The sequence below is a fragment of the Dermacentor albipictus genome, chromosome 8, assembly GCF_038994185.2.
Source record: "Dermacentor albipictus isolate Rhodes 1998 colony chromosome 8, USDA_Dalb.pri_finalv2, whole genome shotgun sequence".
Classification (NCBI taxonomy): Eukaryota; Metazoa; Arthropoda; class Arachnida; order Ixodida; family Ixodidae; genus Dermacentor; species Dermacentor albipictus.
The window spans coordinates 23,711,690-23,729,917 of record NC_091828.1 but is presented as its reverse complement, the minus strand read 5'-3'; the positions used below and the strand labels follow the sequence as shown (position 1 = coordinate 23,729,917).

The 18,228-nt window shown below is 48.1% G+C and overlaps 1 protein-coding gene across 3 annotated transcripts in view; it reads right to left on the bottom strand.

Moving 5' to 3' along the window:
* Window positions 1-2,743: 2,743 nt before the first annotated feature.
* Window positions 2,744-18,228, bottom strand: part of LOC135907763 (uncharacterized) — a 331,017-nt gene continuing 315,532 nt past the window's right edge. For all 3 annotated transcript variants that reach the window (XM_070523168.1, XM_070523169.1, XM_070523170.1), the window contains one exon: window positions 2,744-2,972. In XM_070523168.1, the coding sequence (XP_070379269.1) occupies window positions 2,833-2,972 (140 nt within the window). In that variant the 3' untranslated portion in view covers window positions 2,744-2,832. The remainder of the gene's footprint in view (window positions 2,973-18,228) is intronic.

Below are 18,228 nucleotides of genomic sequence, written 5' to 3'. Positions count from 1 at the left end.
AACGGACAGTAAGCTGATCGGTCTATAATTTTTCAAGTCTTTGGTTTCCGCTTTCTTATGGATTAGGATTATGTTAGCGTTTTTCCAAGATTCCGGTACGCTCGACGTTATGAGGCATTACGTATACAGGGTGGCCAGTTTCTCTAGAACAATCTGCCCACCATCCTTTAACAAATCCGCTGTTACCTGATCCTCACCAGCTGCCTTCCCACTTTGCATATCTCCCAAGGCTTTCTTTACTTCTTCCGGCGTTACCTGCGGGATTTCGAATTCCTCTAGACTATTTTCTCTTCCATTATTGTCGTGGGTGCCACTGGTACTGTATAAATCTCTACAGAACTCCTCAGTCACTTCAAATATCTCAACCATATTAGTAATGATAATGCAGGCTTTGTCTCTTAACGCATAGATCTGATTCTTGCCAATTCCTAGTTTCTTCACTGTTTTTAGGCTTCCTCCGTTCCTGAGAGCATGTTCAATTATATCCATATTATACTTCCTTATGTCAACTGTCTTACGCTTGTCGATTAACTTCGAAAGTTCTGCCAGTTCTATTCTAGCTGTAGGGTTAGAGGCTTTCACACATTGGCGTTTCTTGATCAGATCTTTCGTCTCCTGCGATAGTTTACTGGTATCCTGCCTAACCGAGTCACCACCGACTTCCATTGCACACTCCTTAATGATGCCCACAAGATTGTCGTTCATTGCTTCAACACTAAGGTCCTCTTCCTGAGTTAAAGCCGAATACCTGTTCTGTTGCTTGATCTGGAATTCCTCTATTTTCCCTCTTACCGCTAACACATTGATCGGCTTCTCATGTGCCAGTTTCTTCCGTTCCCTCCTCAGGTCTAGGCTAATTCGAGTTCTTACCATCCTGTGGTCACTGCAGCGCACCTTGCCGAGCACGTCCACATCTTGTATGATGCCAGGGTTAGCGCAGAGTATAAAGTCTATTTCATTTCTAGTCTGGCCGTTCGGGCTCCTCCACGTCCACTTTCGGCTATCGCGCTTGCGGAAGAAGGTATTCCTTATCCTCATATTATTCTGTTCCGCAAACTCTACTAATAACTCTCCCCTGATATTCCTAGTGCCTATGCCATATTCCCCCACTGCCTTGTCACCAGCCTGCTTCTTGCCCACCTTGGCATTAAAGTCGCCCATTAGTATAGTGTATTTAGTTTTCACTCTACCCATCGCCGATTCTACGTCTTCATAGAAGCTTTCAACTTCCTGGTCATCATGACTGGATGTAGGGGCGTAGACCTGCACAATCTTCATTTTGTACCTCTTATTAAGTTTCACAACAAGACCTGCCACCCTCTCGTTAATGGTATAGAATTCCTGTATGCTACCAGCTATCTTATTCTTAATCAGGAATCCGACGCCTATTTCTCTTCTCTCCGCTAAGCCCCGGTAGCACAGGACGTGCCCGCTTTTTAGCACTGTATATGCTTTTTTTGGCCTCCTAACTTCACTGAGCCCTATTATATCCCATTTACTGCCCTTTAATTCCTCCAATAGCACAGCTAGCCTCGCTTCACTTGATAACGTTCTAGCGTTAAACGTTGCCAGGTTCATATTCCAATCGCGGCCTGTCCGGAGCCAGTGATTCTTAACACCCTCTGCTGCGTCGCAGGTCTGACCGCCGCCGTGGTCAGTTGCTTCACAGCTGCTGGGGACTGAGGGCCGGAGTTTGATTGTGTTGTTCATATAGGAGGTTGTGGCCAAGTACTGCACCAGGGTGGCCAATCCTGCTCTGGTGAGGGAGTGCGTTACCGGTTCAGGTCACCGGGAACAGGCCCCACTCCAGGCCTGTTTATGCAGTTTTATCAACACGCGGATTTTTTTTATTCCGGTGGAAAATTGCCGGCACCGGGACTCGAACCACGGACCTTTTGCACGCGAGGCGGGTGTTCTACCTCTACGCCACCGCTGCACGTCACACCTCACAATAGATAGAGGTGCAATAGATAGAGACTTCCACCTCACAATAGATATATTTTGTGCATTCACTTTCTGGAAACTGTAATCTTTGCGGGTATTTTTGTTGTTTCTCTGCCATAAGAAATAAAGAACGGTGGCACTGAACGCGGGACGCTGCAGCAACATTTGCGGGCACCCGTCTAGAGACATTCGTTCCTTCATTGCAAATGTGTACACTTTGTCCGGGGGCATATTTTCCGGGGACATGATTTCCGTGGTCATTTTTTCGGGAACCCAGGTCAAGTAATACCGTTGTGCCCCGCGATCCACTTCTAATATTCATGCAGCAGTGGTATGATGAAAAGCGGTCAGAAATAGGAGAGCGATGTTCAGATTAAAGTGAACGAGCCTAGTCACACCTGTATTTACGCTTTTCTACAGTCGATCTCTCTCACTGTGCACCCGTGGCGTCCCAAATCTCGCCACACACATAAGGCAACTAGTTATGATGCTGTTACGTTTGTCCACGTTCGCCAATTCAAGCGTCCTTAGGTATACAGTAGAATGTGCATCTTGAATACCCATTAAAAGTGGTGTTGTAAAAAGGAGGAAAACATCCATTTTGTTAGCAAGAGAAGCTGGCGAAGGTGATCACACTGTGCATGAAGCACAAGCACGGTGTGAGCACCACATATCTGAAAAGAACCATTCCTGAAACACTTGGCCGGACTCGGTTCAAGAAGCTGGTTGTGCATATAGTATACCATAAAATAATAATTTGACTGCACGAATGACTGCAATGAATATTCATCGGGCTTTATTCATGTTATTTTATAACAATGTCCCATCACCTGTAATTTGTAGTAAAAGTAAATCGGAACAAACATGTCCGAATGTTCTGGGCATCATTCAATAAAACGATCCAGCCGTCTTAAGTTTTTCGAATTCGGCCATGAGAAGGCGCCTCAGCACTTTGCCTCTTGTAGTTTTTGGCAACTCCTCAGCGAAAACTATCCCGCCATGTAGTCTCTTGTAAACAGCCAGTCTCTCTGCAAAATAAGCAAGAACGTATTTGACTCAGTATTTCATTTTAATGAGTAATCTCCATGTACGATGTGGTCTACGGGAGCACAATTTTTATGCCAGAAATTCAAAAGCGAGAAATGGGTTCATGTGCACACAACTGGTACTTATAGTAAACGGGCATCGACGTGCCGCTAGACGGAGTAACACTTGCAGATTTTGAAATCAAGCAGCCGTTGAGCTATAAATATGCACCGCCTCAACTGGCGCTGTGACCAGCACGATTTATTGCCTCATAGGCATCAGTCCTCGTAATTGGAACAGTATAACTTGCGTCACAGAAGGTAGCGGACTACGACTTATAGGGAGCAAAAAATCGACTTGGTCTCCCGCCGGGCGAAAGTGGATGTCCAGCAAAGCTTTTGAGTACCACAACTTCAACTGGGTATAGGGGGTATATGCAATGCTTTATTCCTCTAGAGTAATGTTAGTAATGGTAAATGGGAGTAATGATAGTAATATGTATACTGACAGGTGGCCGGCGCTGGTAGTAAATCCCGTTTCTTTTCCTTTTGGCGCTCCTCGTATTATTGCTGCTCCTCAGGAGTACTAACTATGCGGTGCCTATCCATAGCGGCACTGCAACAATGAATTCAGTTACTAGGCTGGTCTTACATCTTGTTACGGAAGGATGAAAAAGCAAAGAGGCAGAAGATCGCGAGATGCTGGCTGCTACCTGTTGTTGGTTGTCAGCCATATTAACTAATGTGACTCATTTTATATATATATTGTAAATACAATTTACCTATACTCCCAACATCCCCGTAACATATTGGCGGGGCCTGCTGGGTACCACAGCTGGCAACGGAGCGCCGCAGTGGGCGATGACAGGGAGTCATCGGGATATACGCCGTTGCCGCCTCAAACGTCACCATCATCAGCTACGTCGCAGTCGCCTTCAGTTGTGGTTGTGCAAACCAAGGATCCTTCAGCTTTCTGCGGGACCGATGGCGCCGTCATTGAAGAATGTGTGGCTATGTACGAACGCGTGAGTGGGCTCAACAGATGGGACCCTACGCTTATGCTAGCCAACCTGTTGCCCTACCTAAGAGGCACGGCAAAGGTGTGGAACGAAAACCACAAAGAGAAGCTAACCAGCTGGGACCAATGCAAATAGAAGTTGACAGAGTTGTTTGGCAAACCAGCCGGCCGTAAAATCGCTGCAAAGCAGGAACTTGTCTCTCGTGCCCAATACCCCACGGAGTTGTATGCCTCGTACATTCACTACGTACTGGCACTTTGTCGTAAAGGCGATCGCGACATGACAGTAGCGGAGAAGGTCGGGCTCGTGCTTAAGGGCATTTCTGACGACTGCTTTAATCGGCTCACATGCAAAAGCTTCTCTACAGTTGATGCTATCATTAAATAGTGCCGACAATTCGAGCAGGCCAAAAGCCGACACATCTTGCAGCCATTGGCCAGACTTCCCAATACTGCCGCAACGTTGACTTGTGAAGGTCAACCCGCACAGCCGCATGCGTCGTCATCTGAGGGCGTGTTGCGAATCGTTTGACGTGAACTACATGCGAAGGCCCCCACAGCGTTCTGCTTGCGTATCCCCGGTGTTACCACGTTTTCAGTTCCCCTCATACAAGTCATCGTTCGCCAGGAACTTCAAAACATTGATTTACGTTCTGTTCGTGCTGTCACCAATCCCAGTGCTAAAGAACGCTCTTTGCTATTTTCAGTCCGTCCTGACGCTTCTCTCCGCGTTATCGCAAGCCGACTGAGTGTAGAACTGCGGACGATCAGCCAATATGTTTCACCTGTCACCGCATTGGTCATGTCGCTCGATACTGTCGCAAATTGTGCCACTCAACACCTCGCACGCCGACCAACCGGGGCCATTTTGATGAAAATGCCCATAATGTTTCTTCCACCACCGGGTCTAACAGCACCGACAACTCTGCTATCTTGTCGTACAGTCGCTCACCATCGCCGTGCGGACACCAGTCTCGTTCACCGGAAACACGTCACCCATCTTCTTTCGCCGCATCCACGTTACCTTTCGTCCTCTGTGACTTTTGGCAGCACCCTTTCGGGATACTAAGGATCGCAGCCCTCGGAGGTAGTGCTGCGTTGCCTACTACTGCAGCAAATCCTCTCTCTGCTTCCACAAGGAAAGTGTAATCGACGGTAAAATAAACATGTACCTGTCCAAGCACTTGTCGACACTAGAGCCCATGTTCTGTGATGAGCGCTAGCCTATATAGATGTTCATAGAAGGTCCTCGCACCAGCTGCTGCCCGAGTTCTTCGTGTGACCAACGGACGCGTGCTAGTTGTACTTGTAATGTGTACTGTCCGTTTAAGTACAGCTGACCGCCCCACTTGTCTTCTCTTTTCTGTGATCTATGACTGCCCTCAGGGCGTTGTCCTTGGATTGGACTTTTTATCTAGTCACGCTGCTCTCATCGACTGCGCGACCAGCGTTCTTCAGTTAGTACTGCCTTAAATCGCCCATCATCCGAGCACCAATCTACCGCACTTGTGCTCGCTTCACGATGTGCGTCTGACACCCGAGGTACTTAAGTAACTTTGACCGCCCAGCCAAACGTCCTTGACGATGAATATGGGCTTCGCATCGTTGATGTGCCATCATCGAAGTGAGCCGGAACGTTGCTGTTCCGCATACACTGGTCACGGTTACTAATAACGACGTAGTTCTACAACTTCTGAATTTCAACCTGTGCCCTCAAGTGATTCCGGCCGGCGTGTTTTTGGTGAGCGTTTCTGGTGGTTCCGAATTTGACGTTGAGTGTGTAATTGCCCGGAGCTCACAACTCTGGTTTCTTATCGGGTGACTTTGCGCAAATGATTGCACCTGACCTCACCTCTGCTCAGGCCATGGACATAGCCTTCTGCTTGACTCGTACAGTGACATCCTTGATTTCGGCGAGAGGCCTTTAGGCCAAGCATCTGCTGTTCACCACCGTATAAACACAGGAGACACGAATCCTCTCAGCCGGTGTCCCTACCGTGTATCGAATGCTGAACGTCGAGTCATGCAATCAGAGGTGGACAAAATGCTCCGCAAAAGGGTCATCGAGCCATCAGCTAGCGGTTGCGCTTCACCTGTCGTCCTTGTCAAAAAGACAGATTGTAGCTGGCTCTTTTGCGTCGGTTATCGCCACTTAAACAAGGTCACGCAAAAAGACGTCTGCTCACTACCACGCACCGATGACTTCTTGGACTGCTAGCACGGAGGAAAATAGTTATCCTCCATCGTTCTTAGATAGGGCTACTGGCAGATTTCAGTTGATGAAATGGACCGCGAGAAGACGGACTTCAACACGCCGGATGGGTTAAATTAAGTTCAAAGTCATTCCCGTTGCCCTATGCAATGCTCTTGCGACGTTTGAACGTAGGATGGGCTCTCTTCGACGATGCGACAAATGGACCAGCTGACGTTGTTACCCTGACGACGTTAGTGTTTTTTTCTTCCACGTTCAGCAGCCACCATACCCGACTCGCTGCCATTCTTGCGGTCTTCCAAAAATACAGCCTCGCCCTAGATGCCACGAAGTCTAAATTAGGGCACCGTCAGATTGCCGTATTGGGACATCTCATTGTCGCATCCGGTGTCCAACCGATCCGGAAAAAGTTCGCGCCGTCCGCAGTTTCCCTGTGCGACGTTCTGCTTCTGACGTGCGTTGCTTCGTCGGCCTGTGCTCTTACTTTCGCCGTTTCGTCGAAAACTTCGCCGACGTTGTTCGGCCTTTGACTGATCGTCTAAAGAAGAAAACGCCATTGTCATGGCGCCCGGAGCAGGCTCACGCGTTCGCCACTCTAATTGGGTTTCTGACCACCCCACCCATACTTGCCCACTTTGATCCATCTGCACCGGTCGAAGTTCACACTGACGCAAGTGGCCATGTGATCGGCGCTGTTCTCGCCCAACAACAGGATGGCACCGATTGAGTGATAAATAACGCTTGCCGCCTGCTGTCACCTGCTCAGAAAAATTACTCTTTCACTGAGCGGGAGTGTTTGGATTTTGTTTGGGTTGTTGCCAAGCTCCAGCCTTACTTTTACGGTCGCACGTTTTCGTTACAAACTACCACGAATTCTTCTGGCTATCTTCCCTCTGGGACCCGACAGGAGGGCTTGGTCGCTGCCCTTCACGGCTCTAGAAATTTTCATTTATTGCCAATTACAAGACTGGACTTCCCCACGAGAATGCTGACCGTCTCTCTCGTCACTCCTTGGACCTCCCTGATCTTGCTACGTATGATCCGGTGACCTATGTGATGGTTTTTACTGAAATGGCCGACATGCGCTCTGAACAGCAACGGCACGTATCCTCACAGTCAACCGTCGCCGGAGTGTAAGCTGGCACCACTGTCGGTACGTGTCCAATGTTCGTGCTGCACGACAGCGTTAGCTACCGCCGCAATGTGAACCCTGACGGCCCTCAGTTGCTCCTTGTCTTTCCTCGTCATCTGCGATCCGTTGCTCTCGAACAATTTCACGATGCACCGATGGCGGGGCACCTTGGAGTTTTGCGCACATGCGACCGCGTACGACGCCGGTTTTTCTGGCCGGGTCTCTACTGTTGTGTGCGTCATAATGTAGCAACTTGGGAATTGTGTTTGCGCCGGAAGGAACCTCCCCTGCCACCGTCTGGGTGACTCCATCCAATTAAAATTCTCGCTGAACGATTCTTTCGCGTAGGCCTTGGCCTGCTTGGCTCTTTCCCGCCGCGACAAGAGGGAATAAGCGGATCACCGTCGCTACTGATTACGCGACACGCTACGCGCCAACAAAGGCGTTGCCGACTATTTGCTCAAGGGTCGTCGACAAATGTCTCCTCCCGGACTTCATTCTCCACCCAGGTGCACATCGACAGTTGTTTTCACACCTCGGCCGCTCCTTCTTGCCTCGAGTTGCCGACGACCTCCTCCGCTCCTGTGCCACTTTGCACAAGCTGTCCACCGCCTACCACCCACAAACGAATGCTCTTACGGAATGTCTCAACAGAACAATCACATATATGCTGTCGATGTACGCTTCCAACAGTCACCGCGACAGCGACGCCGCGTGGGCCTACGTGACGTTCGGGTATACCTCGTCTGGACATGTCACCGCAGGATATTCACCCTTCCATTTTTTATTGTTGCGACCCCGCGTTGTCGTTTGACATCATCCTCCCTTCTGTGTACCGTGTTGCAACTGATTATGCTCGTGAAGTCATCCATCGCGCTCACATGGCACGTCAAGCCGCCCGATCTCGTATATTAGCCTCGCAGCATATACAAAAAGAGCGTTATGACCAGTGCCATCGCGATGTTATGTTCGCGGCAGGAGCTCGGGTGCTGCTTTGGTCACCATGTCGGCGGGTTGGCCTCTACCAGAAGCTTCTCTCTCGCAACCCAGGGCCTTATGAAATCTTACGTCAAGCATACGACTTCAATAACGAGATTTCGCCGTTATGGTGTGATCCATCCTCAAGTGCAGTGCCTGCTGACATCGTGCATGTTTCATGGCTGAAGCCATACTTAGCTTGCAATTCTTCACCTACAATGCGCCAAGACGGCACTTCACCACCCGGGGGTCCGGTAACGGGAGGACAACAGAAGAGAAAGAAAGAGGGTCGCGAGACGCTGGCTGCAGCGTGTTGTTAGTGGTCAGCCATCTTAAATACTCTGACTCATAGTGTGTATATATTGTAAATACAGTCTTTCTATACTCCCAACATCCCCGTAACAATATGAAAAGCTAATGATGTCACCCCCCCCCCACATCGGAAGCTGCCATCGCCGCGGCGGCGTGCTCAGCAGTAATCTTTAGCGGAAAATTAATGCAGGAGGCACTACGTGCCTCCTGTAGTTATCAGGAAGGCCTCATCTTTATCAACGATGTGTTTTGGACAACATGTGTACGATTTTATGAAATTTTGAGAGGCGTGATAAAAACTGGTTTCCTTCACATTTTTTTCAGGAAATTGCGAGAAATTGAAAAAAAAAAGATGATTGCGCCCAGAGCTATGAAACACTCAACACGTTTATCTAACAGTGAAATAATATAATTGCTACATTATTGCATTACAAAGGTGCCAGCAGAGCTTGGGGGCACAAAATTTAGGCATGATTTCACGTCAAAGCATTACTTCACATCGAAGCGTTAAGACCATGATTTGTGTTAATCTTTGTCCGAATCATTACCGCTTGACGCGTCAACGCTCTGCTGGACACGGGACGAAGCCTTACGGAAATTGAGGTTCGAGTGCACGTACAGAAGTTTCTGCACGCGGTCCCCTGCGAGCCTGTTGCGTAGATTGTTGCGTACATTTCCAAACTCTGACCAATTTCTTTCACATGCGCAGAAGAAGGGGGAATCTGCAGTACGTGACAGGCGAGGAACGAGGAATAAACTTTTCATTGATGAGAAAAAAAAATGAATGACGGAAGGGAGCCGTGCAGGGTGGGTCCCTATTCCACGATTCCAGTGGTCATCGCGACGCGTCCAGCTTGATCCAGGAGGCCGTTCTGGGCCTCGAGGTCAGCAACAGCGAGGATGGCCTTCCCGAGCTCCTTGGTAAGGTGAATTGTTGGCGTGAGGTCTTTTGGCGCACTCCCATAATACGTGAAGCAATGAAGGCCACGACGCGCATCATGGACAAGAATTAGTGCGCAAGGTTGGGCTTATTTTATGGTATCTACCTAAATGTGGGTAGGTTTGCGTCTGTATTCTATATTTCCGCGCCTCCTCTAGATTGAGAAGATTGTGTGGTGGCGCGTACGGTTGTCGGGTTCTTCACTGGTGCTCCAGTATATCGCGGACCAGTAGGCGATCATCTTTTTCAGCGTTTTGCGTGTCTCCAGCCCGGTTAGTAAAGCCTAGAGCCGCAGTGTGTACCTCTTCGTTTCTGGAGATACCCTCGTGGGCAGGACACCATAAAATTGCATAATCTTTCAATGTGTCGCCTATGATCTTAAGGGAGACTTGTGGTATGTTGCGTTGTAGATACATACTGCATGCCACTTGTGCGTCAGGAATTATTAAAGCTGAGCTCTTTTGCTTTTCCTTGTGTGCGGTAGCGAGAGGAATCGCCGCTGCTTCCGTGGTAGCTGTGCATCTAGTACGTATCGAGGCTCATGTGTGAAGCGTTGCCAAGAGTGCGAGTTGAACTTTCACTATTACATGCCCTTTGCTAAATCTAGCTGCAACAGTATACATTCCGTCTTGATTACCACGAAAGGTTGCCTGACTCTGTTTAGCTTACCCTTGCATTTTCATTATGTGATAATTTTTGTTGATGTTGCGTGGGATTGGGGAGACTGTTATGGGCTGGTGTATTGGATCGGGCGTCGCGGTCGCTTGTTCCTGGGAGTATTGCTGTCGGAATGGGTAGCCTAAACGCGACATAACATTTCTGACTGTGCTTGTGAGGCATAGTCGTTCAATTGAGTCATAAGAACGGCTGCTCTTAACTCTTCATATGTGTTGTATATGCCTAGAGCTTGCACCCACTCGGTTACCGACTTCGTAGGAAGCTCTAGTGCTGCGGTATACGCCCCACGTATTAGCAGGCTGATTTCTTTAGATTCCGACGGGGTTATCTCTTAATATGGTAGCCCGTATGCTATTTTATCAAGAATAAAGGCCTGGACTAGTGTTATGGCTTCGTTTTCATGGATTCGTTTACCTTTCTTGTAATTCTGCTTATTGGCCTAGCGGTGCTCCTCCTGCTTGACTTGAGAGTCGCAATGGTGTGAGTGGCTCTTTTGTTGCTTTGTAACCATCGCCCTAGTATTCTGATCATATTTCTTTCTGGTAGCGCCTGGTCACCCATTGTTAGGTGGACGCTCGGTATGTTTTGGTAGTTACATCCGTGGGTACGGATAAACTAGATTTTTCCGGAGCGCATTGCATACCATTTTGTTCTGCGAAGCCCTTCACCGAGTCGATAGCCTCTTGGACAATTTGTTCTTATTACCCTAACGGGCCTTTGCAGGCCAATAGGGTGATGTCGTCTGCGTAAAACACGAAGTTGAGGTTGTTAGTTTTCTCTAGTTGTCGTGCCAAGCGGTTGATTGCGACATTGAATAGAAGTGGCGAGAGGATGGTACCCCGTGGTGTGCCTCTGTTAGTCATTAGGTGTTTGGAAGATCGAATATTTTCCATAATTATTGTGTTTTTAGGTTCAGTAAGGAAAGAACGGATGTAATTATGGATCTAAATTAGACAGCCCATTCGTTCGAGCTCTTCAGTTAGGAGGGTATAGGAGATCGTGTCAAAAGCGCTTTTTTAAGTCAAGCGCAGCTATGATGTTCTCTCCTCCTGCAGGGATATTTTGCAGCAAGTCATGTGGTAACCTTACGAATATGTCTTCTGTAGAAAGATGTCTGAAGCCGCACATGTGCGACAGAAGTTCGTGCCCTTCAATATAGTTATTAAGCCTGATATGAAGGACCTTTTCGAAAAGTTTACTTAAACAGCAGGTTAGAGATACTGGCCTGAGATTCTGCAATGTTCTTGCTTTCCCCAGCTTAGGCATTAAGGTGATCGCCGCTTCTTTCCATTGATTAGGAAGTTCTCCCGTTTCCCAGATTTTCTCATTGAGGTATCGAGTTAGTCACTCTAGTTGCTTGTCACTCACATTTCTTAACATAGCATTCGTGATGCCGTCCTCGCCTGGGGATGAGTTACGTTTTAATTCTAGAGCGACGAAATCTACCTCTTGTTTAGTTATGGGTGTATCATGTTCGGCATTGTCCGTGCCTTTGTACTCACTCTCATAGATGCAACCTCCGCCTGTACCAACGTATCGGTCTGCTAGGGCGTGGATCAACGATGCGTCATCCCCCTTAAATTCTCTACGTATGTGCTTAATGCTATAGTAGTGACTTTTTTGTATTGTAGGTGCCCCGCATGCTCCGCTAAATCGCCCATGTCTTGTTTGTTGAAAGTGTTTATTGTAACGAGCCCCAAAATTGTATCCAGTTGTTCGCTCGTAGTTCCCTAGCCTACTCAGTTGTTCTATTCTCGCTCATTGCCTTCTGTTTAAGCGGGGTCCCTTCCATCGTTTTGTAAGATATCGCTTGCCTTCCCACAGATGGACGAGGTGGCGATTCACCACCGGTGTTTTTTTTTTCGCTTAGCGCGAAGTGCTTGGTGTTAGTTTGGTATGCCTGCATCATTTCGTCTACCCACTCATCTATTGTATCTATCGGGCACTGAAGGGTCGGGTAATGCCTATATCCAGTCCATTCTGTCAGTTTCGCGTTTCCGAAAGTTAGTTTTTAAAATTTTGGAGTCGTAGTGGAGTAACTAATATTCGTGCTACGCGCGTGTGGTATCTGATTGTTTGAACAAGGCGTGTGTGTGCCATCACTCGGGAAAAGAGGATAAAGAACGAACTGGGCTCGCGCTTTGAATCTAACCAGTCAGCGTTGCAACCGCTTTTGCAAATATAACCTGTAAATATTTGCTCGGCTTACTAACTCGTCCTTCATGTAACAATATTTTGGTCACTTCGCAGATTTTCATTCAGGTTGCTTGACTGTCCCTCTTCTATTACGTTACCTGTAAAGGTGAGGTCACCATTCTAGGATACAGGTGATTTTGAAAGGTGTAGTAGTTCCTAAGCTTAACTATATCCTTGCCAACTTCCAGAAGACAAATTACATCCGGTTGAGTAATGGCAGCGCCTTAATAGGCTTGTAGCGCTGCGGCTCTTTTCTGAAAAAAGTGGCAGTTCCATTTGCATATCTCAGCAGTGTCCGTAGGTTTGGGTTGTTTTAATGGCCATGGTTAGCTATGATTTCGGTATCCGTAGAATCATAAACAGCCCTGTTTTTGACCTTTCTCGCCTTCGGTGTTCCGGGGTTACTGCTGGCTCTTTTACGTGATGTTTGCTGCAGTTTAGAGATTTGTTCATCGACATAAACTTTGTGGCTCTGTTCCTGAGCAAATAATTGCTGTTGAAACGTTTGCAGAGCCGAAATTTGTTCCACTAATTTATTCATCATTCTTTCATTGTTGCTAATTGTTTTTTGCCGGGCGGCAGGTTTATCCCATTGTGCTGGCCTACCTTGCCCAATTTTGGTAGTCTGAAACGGTGCCTTACGTCCCGAGTTTTGCTGCTGTTTCTTGAAGCTGACGATTTTGAGAAAGGATTCCTTGGTACACAGAGTTGGTGGTTATTAGAGCCCTTTTTGTGCCATCCCCGCCCAGCTAACCTTGTGTTGGGTCGAGTCTCCCGCTACCAAGGAAGTCCTGGATAAGGTAGGAGATCGCGAGCACTTTTGGTGGTGTATAAAGGCGGAGTGGTTAGATAGCCTTTGCTCTCTTGATTCTCGTGTGTTTCTTGTGATCTTGATTTTCGAAATTTGAAATTGCAACGTTGGAATGTCCTCTTGAATCCGCAGTGGAAGCTAATGGTCATCATCCGTTTCGTCTGCGTCAGACCATCTCGGTTTCGGTGACTATGACTTTATCATCTCGCCCGGCAATTTGCCTGTCATCCGGTTTGGTGATTTTGGCTGCTGTCACTGTGGTGGCAGCTTGAAACGACGTTTACATTCCTTGGATCCCATGAGATGCTTTTCTGCCCGAGAAGAGCAGACTGGGTTGCATTCGTGGTCTCGTTGGGGCTCTCTACAGGCGAGGAGGCTCAAGGTTTGGTGGAAGTAGAGTTCTTACCGCCACGTGGATAGATGCAGAGGCTTCGTAGACTCCCAAAATCCCTTTTCTGACCAAACTTTTATATACGTCAAAAGTGGTCGCATCGTTACATAATAATTGTGCGGGAAGCTCAGCTTTTCTTTTTGTGTCTTTGAATTTCATCCAGGCTGAAAAAAAGGGAAACTGCTTTTTTCCGAAGTTCTTAATGTTTTTTTGTTCAACCGCTTACATCTGTAGTTTGGATGCTTCTTTTATGTTTGTTCTTTATTGAAATGAATTATGTGCTGCATGTTTCATGCGTAGTACCAAAGAATGAATACACTTCTTGCTTCAATCGCTGAAGGGTTTTGTAATCGCTGAAATATTTTTTGTTCTTTGAGAATGTGCCAAGAAAACATCCCGACCAAATAGAGGCAACAGCTTCGCTGTAGAAGGACAACGAAGCAGGGAAGCCGATGCAGGCACTCGCAAGATTCGCGTGCGAACAGAAAGGGCCACTCATTTTAAAGCTAGCAAATGTAGAAAATGTGGACTTCTTAGCTTGCGCACAGTGTGGTCTCCGTCCTCCAGCAATTTGGGCAGAAACCAGGAAGCGGGCACCGCTCAAACAAAGAAGCACAGGTTGTCAGTTTACGACACAGCTGGGCTCTATATATTGCGAGTAGACTTCCGGACGCGCCGTAGTTGCATAGTTGCTATGGTGTGGCGATGCTATGCACGATGTTGCTGGATCAGATCGCGGTCGCGGCGGCCGCATTTCAAACGGGTGTAATGCGGGAACACCCGTGTACCATGCCTCCTGTTGTAAGGTTTGGGGGCTCAATCCCATCGCTCGTAATCAGTTGTCAAGATTAGAGTCGGGCATGATATAAAAGGTAGCTGGCCCATGCCATCGTCCAACTTTTCCACGCTGAGGACGTTGTTGAAGGGAAAGACTGCTTCTTATTGAGAACCAGGAATATGGGTTTATTTACAGTATCTACATAAGGACGTTGCAATTCATCAGTCTAGTAAGACTGCGAGAGAAACGACACTGAACAGCCGCACAACAGCGGTTTATAAGCACTCGGTCCTCCCTCGAACCCAAGGTGACGGAAACGTTCGACCAGTCGTCGTAAACGAGTCGCCTCTCTGCGCGAGGGATTACACACACACACTTCCGCACAGGTTCACGGTCCTCAACCGAGGTCAGATGCGCTTCGCAGAACTCGGGGATACGTCAGGAAAGGTGCCTTTTATTCCCCGAGCTGACCCTCTGTGCGCGACCACCGGTTGCCCATTGTCTTACGTCTTGAACGGCGCGTGGGAAGGAGCCTGGAACTACGTTCCCTCGGGGACTTTCCCGTTCGCGGCAGACCGGGTAGGTCGTGTCGTGTTCCCGCACAAAGCCTGCTTTGTCGAACTCATCTCGAGGACGCATCTCAGAGTCGAGGATGTACGCATTTTCCTCCGAACACAGTCGACTTAGTGATGCCGTGGCTAGAGGTTGTGGCGGCCTTCCAGGAAAAGTTTTACGCCACTGTCACAACTGGCTGGCAAAACTTGCACCTCAGCAGGCCATTCTTAACACTGTGCACGTTAAAAATCCCAGGTGAACGAAATTATTCCGGAATACCCTACTACGGCTTGCCTCATCATCAAATCGGGATTGTGGCACTTAAAACCCGCGCATTTTAGGGCCTATCACGTTGCATCAAATTCCTTACAAAAATGCATTTTACTTTATGCCGCTAAATAAATGCAACGATATTAGAGGGTATATGATTTTCTGTGAACAAGTTGCACATGCACGCTTTCCATAATGTATCAAAGAGTTCTGTCCGGGCGGCTGGAACAACAATAAAGGAAAGAAGCGAACGGAACAGGAATGGTGCCTATCGTGGCCTTCTTGTTATTTCAGGGAACGACAATGATTCGTGCTCTTTTAAAGAAATGAGGGAGAACCCATCTCACGTTGACGGATGACCATAATCCGGTAAAATTAAAATGATTTAGTAACACAACGTATTTCCACCGTCGCATAGTTGCTATGGTGTGACCATATACTCCAGCGGTATTCCTCCTTCGCGCTCCCCTAGAAACGCTCGCAGCAATCTATTGCCTACACTGCGAAGCCTGCGTATGGACTTTGAAACAGCGTTGCCACTTCAGTAGGTATCCCTCTTAATTTAGCGGTTTGTTACGCTGGCTAGCGGGAAAATGTGCTCGTCTGCTAACGTGGAGTTTCGTCGTAGTATTCCAGTAATGCTGTCTTCTTTTTGGTGGTACAAATACTCATCTATTGAGAATGTTCTGTGGTTCATGCACCGCAAACCTGCAGAAGATTCACATATGTTTGATAGCAAGAAGGAATTATGATAATCACCCACAAACAGCGCCAATGATTCGCGTTTCTTCCTGAATGTTTTTTATGCCTGCTATGAAATATAGCTGTATCTGTTTTGGTTGTTCGTAGTGGTATCGCTCTTCGCCACTTTCGCGGACACGCTGTAGCGTATTGAGCCTCTTTAAGTAGATCCGGTAAAGAATAGTTCTGGATATTCCACGCACTATGCAAATCGATGTAAGCTAAGCTTTCTGTGCTGTTTGCTTTGATTGACTTTGATGAGCGGTGAAGTGCACAGCGGATGATTAGTCTATTCAACGTTTAGTTTAACACGAATGTGTTGAGTTGACATCAAACGTTACCTTGCGTGTACCATTGCTATTTGTATGCGTAACAAAGAACACACATGGGCAGGTGTTTGCTTGAAGCGGTATTGTGCGCCATACCTCCGCACTTGTAAGAGGGCTGAACGTATTCATTGCCTCGCAAGGCATATCGCATCGTGGCAGAAGTAATAAACTTCAATTGAATTGTGGGGCTGTACCTGACAAAACCACAATCGGAATATGAGGCTCACCGCAGTGCCGGACTCCGGATTAATTTTGATACCATGGTATAATTTCACGGGTCCCGAAATTTAAGCGCACGTGCGTTTTCTATTTCGCCCACGTCTAAATGTAGCTGCCGTAGTCTCAATCCATTCCGCGACCTCGAACGATGCGGTAGCCACAATACTGCCGCGGTGGACACATAAGTGTTGATTTGACATGCGACCGCTTCCGTAGTATTGTCTGGACTCGGTGGTGCGCCCTAATTAATGCGCCTCTGCTTCTGCACGCCCTGCATAAGTTGCCCGCTTGACAGATTCACGCGAAATAGGTTGGCACCTGATGGCACTGGCCCCTTGTGGCGAAAACGAGGAAGTTTCTGATCCCGCGTGCGCTCTCCGAGGATCAGCCATTCCTAAAGGTACACGTTCTTTTTTGCTAAATTGTCACTGGTCAGCTATTTTAGCTTGTACTAGTTGGGTGAAATTTCTGGTGGACGTGCGGGGTAGAGTAGTTGTTAAGATCTCCGGAGCATACCCCAGACCTAAGCCCGGCCAGTAGTTCGGCATAGCTTACCCCTGTGTACGTACGTAGCAGCTTAGGTCGCCAGGGACTGCAGCTACAGCACGGTCTGCTACCCGAAGGAACTATAATGACAAACCGACTACCGCGTGCCGCTACTGCAGCATCGCGCGTGGTCCTCAATCACACCCGGATGCCGAATCAGTTCCACGGAACTCCTTCAGAGGACGCCGACGACTGGCTTGACAATTTTTACCTGGTTGCAAACCTCAACGACACGACCCGCGGGCGTGAGCTACACTACGCGTACTTCGCTCTTCAAGATTCCTCAAAAACTCTGTTTGAGAACCACAAGGCGACATTGACATCATGGGAAGAATTTAGTCGGCAGTTTCGCAATGCCTTCGCCGCGGCAGACAGGAAGAAGAGGACGGAGTTAGTAATGGAAGCGAGAATTCATGGCCCAAATGAGCTAGTTACGGCGGACGTAGAAGACATGAATGGGCTCTCCAAAGGGTGCGGACCCTTCGATGACTGACACGAACGTTCGCCACGTAATGCGCGGCGTCAAAGAGGAAGTCTTTGCTGGCCCCGTTCCAATCGCACCGATGATACTTGCAGAGTTCCATGACGAAGACGCGACCATAGAAAAAACCCTTCAACAATGGGCCAGGCAATGCAACCGCGACGCCATGATTTCCAGGGAGCTCTCTGTCGTTACCCTTGGTAACGACATCGGCACCTTGCGAGAACTCATTGGGGCTGTCGTTAAGGAGGAACTGCAGAAGATGCAGACGACCACTGCCCTTATGGGACAACTTTTCATTGCAGAAATTGTGCGCCCCGAGGTCCGGCAGACCTTCCATGTTCCTGGACAGTACGTGGCACAACAGCAGGGACTGCGTGCTGAAATTATTTACGCTGAAGCAGTACGTCATCCACCACCTTCAAGTGCGTACAGCATAGTACACCACGCTCAACAAATGGACGTAAGCTTCAGGCCTCGCAGCCCACCACACATCACCGAAGCAAGAACTAGGAAGAGTGATGTCTGGTGCACCAGAAACTAGAAGCCCTTTTGTTTTCATTACAGCGAAGCCGGGCACATCTACAGAATGCGTGCTGAACGTCATGTGGGCTCTGCGTATGTTACGCTAATTCACCTCATCCACGATCTGTTGACTGGCCACCAGAAATA